Below are 7,358 nucleotides of genomic sequence, written 5' to 3' on the forward strand. Positions count from 1 at the left end.
AGCGACAGCACGACCGGGAAAACGAACTGACAAACCACCTCACTAACGATGTAGCCAGCAAAGGAGTTAGCAAAGCAGCTAACAGAAGAGTTAAGGAGAGCGTTATGGCTCCTGAGCCCATTCCCAGCTTAGTTTGGGTCAGCTGTCTGGACTGTATGTCCCCCCACAATGCTTGTAGCGAGAAAGGTGGGAACACGAGTACTAGGAGCTGAGAAAGACCTTGAATTTGGTGCAAGCATTCCCCAGCAGCAGCTAAAAAGACACCTTATTGGTACTTTTCTCAGGGTAAATTCAGAAATATAGTTTCATACCAGCCACTGTAAAGAAATTTAACTCTTTCCTGACTAAAACAAGCACACTTCCTTATGGTAAAGGGTTCAGAAACATCCAGGTAGCCGAGATGCATTTCACTCACACTGCTGAAAGCACCCAGCTATTGTAACAGAGCCGACAGAAAGTAGCAGAGACGTTCAAACATACCAGGTCAGATCATAACAGAGTCTCAGCTCTCCCCAAACATCATGGACAGGCAGGAAACTGAGGCAAGCGGTGCAGCTGGACTGTGAAGGTGAACTGACATCGAATCCTGCACGGTCCCTCCCAGAGCCCCAGCCCTGGAGCAGTGCCCTGCAGTGCTGCTCCTGGTGAGCAAACACTGTCTCCCAGCGTGGGGAGCTGCTGGCTGGGAGTCGCTGCCCAAAGTGGTGTTTGAGCACAGCTCAGTGCTCTGTTACTGACTGCGCCTGGGGAGTGCCAGGAGCGTTCGTACAAGTGATTTTGCCACGGAGCCAGAAGCTTGAGTTTCCTCCTTGCCTGTTGGATACGCTCTGTGGCATGGCCAGTCCTGGGCTGTTGGGACCTGAGGGATGTGACTGTCCCTGATGTTGGTACCAAGCCAAGGAGTCTTGTCTGGCACGGAGGATGCCTTCTTTCAAGGGGACTGACCTAGGAGAAATATCGTCTTGTCTGAGTGGAGGCATCTCCAGTAGAAATCCTCCCATCATTTTTCCCAGCTGCCTGGTTTCCATGGATGCTCAGAAGCAGCTTCCTGGCTGCTCTGTGCACTTTCTGAGCCCTGTGCTGCTGCTGGTCTAATGCCCACTCTTGGATTTTTCAGAACGAGCCTGGAGAGGAGAGATTCTTTGCAGAAGATGTCTTCAAAAAGCCGTTGCCTCCCTCTCTGAAGAAGGACGAGGGCGCAGGCCTGGTAAGATGTTGCGTCGTGCTTGTCATGCCCAGTCACGCTGATGAACCGCTGAGCTAGAGCATGGCCAGGGCTTCAGACCAGTTCTATGTGAAGCATGTAGGTGTGAAGCTGCACCCCAGCCTACTCTCTGTGCTGCTGAGCGTACAAGTGAGCATCGCAGGCGCATCCTGTTGCAGTGCTGGATGCGTGTGGTCTCTGGTGTTCTCCATCCAGTATAAGGAAGATCCCAAAAACACCACCACCATGCTGCTTGAGGCTTGCCATATGTTGTGCCACTGACACAGCAGAGAAAACCGGTGGTGTCGTTCCTTCCCCTCCCCGTCTATAGTACTTGTGCTTTGTCTCATCTCTCACAGGCAAGCAGGACTGTAACTCTTCTTGGAGTGCTGGGTTTCCCTGCTCCCGTGGTGGGGGTTGTGGGGATGGCTTTGTGCTTGGTCTTCGTGTCCTTTGTGCACACACAGAGGTGTCCCAGTGTGATCTGGCCCTGCCCCAGCTCCCTTCCCGGTCCGAGGGAGGGCTGGGGCCACTGTCAGCATCACAGCCCAGCCCAGAGTGCGAGCGGTGCGGGCTGGCACAGCATGGTGAGCTGCTGCAGCTGTCCCCAAAACCAAGGGAGAGGCTCCAGGAGAGCTGTGGATTCCCCAGAATGGGAATGTCTCCCACCAAAAACACCACCTCATTTCTGCCAGCTGCCTGCTTTCCTTGCAGGCCTGTTTAAATGGGTGCTTGGCTACTGTGTGCGCTGAGTCCATGCTGTTCTATTAACCTGATCCTGACTCTTTCAGAATGAGACTGGAGAGGAGAAGTTCTCCGCAGAAGATGTCTTTAAAAAACCATTACCTCCCTCCGTGAAAAAGGAGGAGAGTGCAGCCCCGGTAGGTGCCTCCAAAGGATTGCTTCTCGCCTTGTTTTGGCCTGGGTACAGGACTAGAGGGCCTCACCAAAGCCTGGCTGTGACCTCGAGTGACAGAGGGGCCAGCTTCTCATGCCAGAGGAGCGAGCATTGGAGATGGAATGGCGAGGGCAGTTTGTTTTATAACTCTGAGCCTGTTTGTGGGCTTCTGGCATGGAGAAATGCCTGCATTTAAGCAGGGTGTTCTCACTCGAGCAGTCCTCAGGTAGAAAACTCTTCCAGCCACCTCCGGACTGAGGAAGGCCAAACCTCACTGATCTCCACCACTAAAGGATGTGACTGGCAGTGGCTCCCTGCCAAGACTTCTTGTGCCCGGGTGTGTGTCAGGTTGGGAAAGCCTGGCACCAGAGCACAGCCTGTCTAGGGAACAGAAGGGCTTCTGCCCTGTGGTGTTTAAATGCTGGCCAGGCAGCTTCTTTCCAGGCCCTGCCTGTGCTGCTGGGATGCTGCTCTCTGGCTCTTGGGCTGGAACGGCGACGAAGGTCGGCTGGGGAAGCAGGGCCCTGCACGGCAGGCCTGATGCCACAGATTGTCACACGTCTCTGCCTCTTCCCTCAGCCCAAGGTGGTGAACCCCCTGATAGGACTTCTGGGAGAGTATGGGGGAGACAGCGACAATGAAGAGGAGGAGGAAGAAGAGGAGCAGTCACAGGCGCAGTGGCTGCCGCCTCCCCACCCGCCGGCACAACGCGAGGAGCAGCTGAGGAAGGCCAAGGCCAGCGACGACAAGCTCACCGACTGGAACAAGCTGGCCTGCTTGCTGTGCAGGAGGCAGTTTCCCAACAAGGAAGTGCTCATCAAGCACCAGCAGCTTTCCAACCTGCACAAGGTGTGGGGGAGCTGTGTGTGTGCTGCAGGCTGCCTTTGGCTCCACAGCTTTGTGATCTGCGGGGAATAATGCGACGGTTGGGTGGGAAGAGCTGTGCTGAATTTGAGACAGGAGCAGGCAAAGTTTCCATCAGATCTCCATCAGAGCATTGTGTGAGCTGCTTGTTCCTGCTGTGGGAGTGCTGTACCATCAAGGAGCGACTTTTCCAGCTGTAGCGAGACAGCCAAGGGTTGGGGCGAGTGGGGTGCTGGCATGCCTGGGTGTGACGGCAGTAAGAACTTAGCACATGCCTCCCTGTGTTCTGCACTGCCTTTGAGCTCTTGCTTCCAGGAGGGCCAAACTGCACATGGGTTAAAATAGGACTGGTTGCCTTCCTCGCTGTGGAGAGGAAGAGCTCCTGGGCTGTGTGGAAGCAGGTAGTCTGTGCTGCAAGAGAAGCTGCTGCGCTTGGTACAGTGCAGGTGTGAGGGCACGCTGTACTCCTTACGGGTGCAGCAAATGACACTGGCATGTTTTATCCTCTGCTGACACGGGCTTCTGTTTTCCTTCTTCCAGCAAAACCTGGAGATACACATGAAGATCAAACGATCTGAACAGGAACTGGCGTATTTGGAGAAGAGAGAGCGGGAGGTGGGTCTGCGGTGGTGATTCTGCTTGTAGTTCTGCACGAGGGGAGGTTGGGCGCAGGCAGACCCTCCACTTACCCACCCATATCTGCAGTCTTGGCATCAAATGCCTCCCAAGAGGCTGAACTGTGGGCACACTCTGTGTTTGGACCTCTAGATAGTGCTGTGACTCCTAAGAGCCAGTCTCCCTCCTCCCGAAGGTCCTGCAAACTGCCGCTGGGCTTCGGGCTGAGTGGGACCCAAACTTGCATCTAACACATTGATGAGATGGGTGGGCTCCTGCTGCCTGGCCAGCAGATAGTGCTGTGACTCCTAAGAGCTGGTCTCCCTCCTCTTGGAGGTCCTGCAAGCCAGCGCTGGGCTTCGGGCTGAGTGGGATCCAAACTTGCATCTAACATTGATGTGGTGGGTGGGCTCCTGCTGCCTGGCCAGGAATGGGAGAGCTGTAAGTGTCCTTTGTCCAGAAGTAGCAGAGCTGGAAGGCTGTGGCCACGGATCTGGGTCAGCCCAACAGGCACCATCAGGACAGAATAAGTGGATTTTGGGTACTAGAGGTGTTCAGTGTTTGTAGGGCCCCAGGACAGAGTCCCAGCCAGCTGAGGGTGAGACCTGCAGAGCAGTGTCCTGTGGAGTGTTGAACCCTTCATAGCTCCTGTACTTTGTTCTCTCTGTAATGAAGGGGAGATATAAAGACAAAGGAAACGACCGGAGAGAGAAGTTCCAGCAGATGGATTCACCAGAGAGGAAACGGCTCAGATACGACCGGGATGCAGAGAGGTAAGGGCTGCTCTTGGTTAGGTTTCTGGGGCTGCGGGTGTCATGGGTGCTGCTGCCACACCCAAGCCAGGAATCGGCTGTGGGGTGGATTTGTGAGAGGAACAGCCAGGCAGGCTGGGATTCTGCGGGTTCAGCTCCCTGGAGTGTGAGCCTGTTGTGCTGCAAGACATCACAGAGCGGGCAGGAGGAGGCCAGGGGTGCAGAGGTGGAAATGAGGGCGTAGGGGAAAGCAGAGGCAAGCTGCCCGGCACTGGAGGGACGAGATGAGAGCTGTGAGCGTGCCTGGCCAGGCGCAGAGGACAGAATGCAGCCTCTTCCCATGCACCTCATCCTTAAGGCACTTGCTGTCCTGTCCTGGCATCTGGCCATTGAAAGAAAGAGCAAAGCTGCGTTTCATCTGTTCCGCTGACTCAGAGGAACGTAAGGAGCTGTTCCACCTCGTGCAGAGTAGGTGGAGGAAGAAGGCGCGTGCTGCGCGGAGCTCTCGCGGGGCCTGCCTGCTGCCAGCTCGCGTGTTCCAGTGGGCTGAGGAGCTGCTCGGCGTGTGCTGGAGACCAAACTGGTCCTCTGCCTGTTCCCTGCTGGTACAGCTCCTCAGAAGGAGACCTCTCCTCCGTGTCTTGCAGTTTAAAAATCCACATCTTCCCTTCCCTCTGTTTTCCTGAAATAGCTGTGGATAAACTGAAGCAGTTTGTGTGCTGTGTCAGCAGCAGCCAGAAAGTAGAACTTGCCTGAAGGAAGCTATTTCTGTGCCGAGCAGTTTGCAAAACTATGGGTTTTGGTTAATGGTCTTGGATGAGTAGTGACCAGGTGGGAGAGGGGGTGTCCGAATCCACGCGGCTTTTGCTCAGTGACCACAGCACGGGGAGACAAGGAAGATCTAACAGAGCAGCAGGGATTGGACTTTGCTTTCTTCCCATTGCTAAAACTCAGATTAAGAAATGCAGCACAGAACACTCCTGGCTTGCTTGTACCATAAATATTTTGGAGCCTGAGCTCATTTCCTCTGCTCTGGTATATTTTCCCCTGAGGTGGGACAAGAAGTTACGCAGTGAAAGGTGTCTGAGCTCTGCGTACAGAACCCCCCGTGTTGGTTTCCGTGGGCGGTGTGCTTCTTGCAAGCAACTTGAGTATCCCTCAGGAGAAGCTGGAATGTCACGAAGGTGCTGTTAGCTCAAAATCCCTGGCACGTGTTGGAAGCATTGCAAGATCGGGTGATTGATTCTGCCTCTTTTGCAGTGACTATGACCCACGGATTGACAGCAACAGCAAAGGGAACCGAATGTTGCAGTCCACGGGGTGGAAGAAGGGCTTTGGCCACAACCAGCAGGGCACAGCATCACCGATGGAGGTGAGTCTTCCCTTCCTTCTGAAACACACCGCTGTCCTGCGGCCCATAATGTCTCCCAGGACAGCAGGAGGGGGTTCCCTGCCGGAATGAGGAGTCAGGCTGCGAGACTCGGCACCCGCTTGCTGGAATAATACGTGTGCGCTGCTTAACTTTGCAGGCTGGGAGGGGCTGAAGTATGTTGTCAGTGGAAAACAGAACTTACATGGATCTGGAGGTGTTGAAAATAGGGTAACAGTGAGCAGGGAGGATGTGAACATCTGATTAATACCTGCCCAAGGCCAGGAGCTTGAGCAGGTCACCAGCTCCGCAGCCACGTGAGCTGGGGGAAAAGGTGAACCTGCTTCAGGGAGGTGCGAGCGTGGCTGAAGCCACAGGGCACGTGGTACCATTTGTCTGCTCGTGAGGTGCTCGCTGCTGCTCTGGACTCTGGACTTTGGAAGGTGACACCAGGGAACATCGTCTGACGAGGAGCAGAGTCACCATCAGCGCAGGCGAAGGCAGGGCCGGGCAGCTCCTGCCCTCTGGGCTGGGCTGGTCTCTCAGAGGCCCTTGATTTGCTGCAGAGGGTTTATGTGAGAAGTGGCCTGGGGCAGGGCCTGCTCTCCCTTGCCCAGGAGCAGGCGAGCAGCACCGTGCCCCTGCGGCTACCCGCAGGTTTGTCACCGGGCTGCTGTGGTGTCGGTGGGCAGCTCACCTTGCACCATGCCGCTTGCAGCGGAGTGTATCGCTCAAGGCGAACATTTGAGCCTTCCTGACGTGTGTTTGAGTCTCCCCACATGAGATGAGACTCCCTCTTCAGTGCAGACAGCAGGAACTGTCCCCAGCTGTTGCTCAGTCCTCATGAAGGGTTTCCTGTGGCCATAAGAATCATAGAACCATGGAATGGTTTTGGTTGGAAGGGGCCTTAAAGCCCATCTAGTTCCAACCCCCCTGCCATGGGCAGGGACACCTTCGACTAGACCAGGTTGCTCCAAGCCTCATCCAGCCTGGCCTTGAACACTCCCAGGGATGGGGCATCCACAGCTTCTCTGGGCAACCTGTCCCGGTGCCTCCGACCCTCTCCAGGAAGAACTTCTTCCTGATATCCAATCTAAACCTCCCCACTTTCAATTTAAAGCCATTAAAGACGGGCTCTGTCGAAGAGCCAGCTCCTGCGCTGTGCGCTGGGAGGTCTGACCTCCGATCAGGGCTGCCCGGACTGGGTGGGGGAGCTGCTTGCAAAGCACAGCCCTCGTACGATTCCTGTAAAGGCCTCCCAAAAGAGCCCTAGGGATGTGCTTTCTCTGCACTTCCACGTCATGCTGGGCAAAGCCATGTGCCCACTTTGGTGCCACAGGACTTTGATCTCTCGGCCTAACTGATGCCACCTCTGATACTCAGATAAGTTGGACTTAAAGCAAGAGAAACTTTCAGCCTTGGGCCTTCTCTCCTGGGCTAACTCCAGGCAGGTATGACTGAATAATTCAGATGCTGCCTGCAAAAGCCAGTCGTTAAAAACTGGTTGAGATTCCAAATGAGCTACCAGAGCCCACGGGAGCTCCGTTAGGGGGGAGAAGAGCTGAGCTTGTGCAGATGCAGTCTAACGGCAAGCAGCTCCCCGGGAGCCCGGCTCTCTTGCTGGCACTTCCCTTTGCTCTGCTTCCATCCTCGCTC

The 7,358-nt window shown here is 55.2% G+C and overlaps 1 protein-coding gene across 1 annotated transcript; it reads left to right on the plus strand.

The window, feature by feature from the left end:
• Window positions 1-1,117: 1,117 nt before the first annotated feature.
• Window positions 1,118-6,359, plus strand: LOC104513466 (RNA-binding protein 6-like; the record flags this gene model as incomplete). Its single annotated transcript, XM_010156823.1, has 7 exons — window positions 1,118-1,207; window positions 1,996-2,085; window positions 2,682-2,951; window positions 3,507-3,581; window positions 4,257-4,354; window positions 5,594-5,705; window positions 6,269-6,359. Coding segments are annotated over 7 exons (826 nt in total), but the record flags the coding sequence as incomplete, so codon positions are not given.
• Between the last annotated feature and the right edge of the window lie 999 nt (window positions 6,360-7,358).

The sequence above is a fragment of the Eurypyga helias genome, unplaced genomic scaffold (genome assembly GCF_000690775.1).
Source record: "Eurypyga helias isolate BGI_N326 unplaced genomic scaffold, ASM69077v1 scaffold35908, whole genome shotgun sequence".
Taxonomy (NCBI): Eukaryota; Metazoa; Chordata; class Aves; order Eurypygiformes; family Eurypygidae; genus Eurypyga; species Eurypyga helias.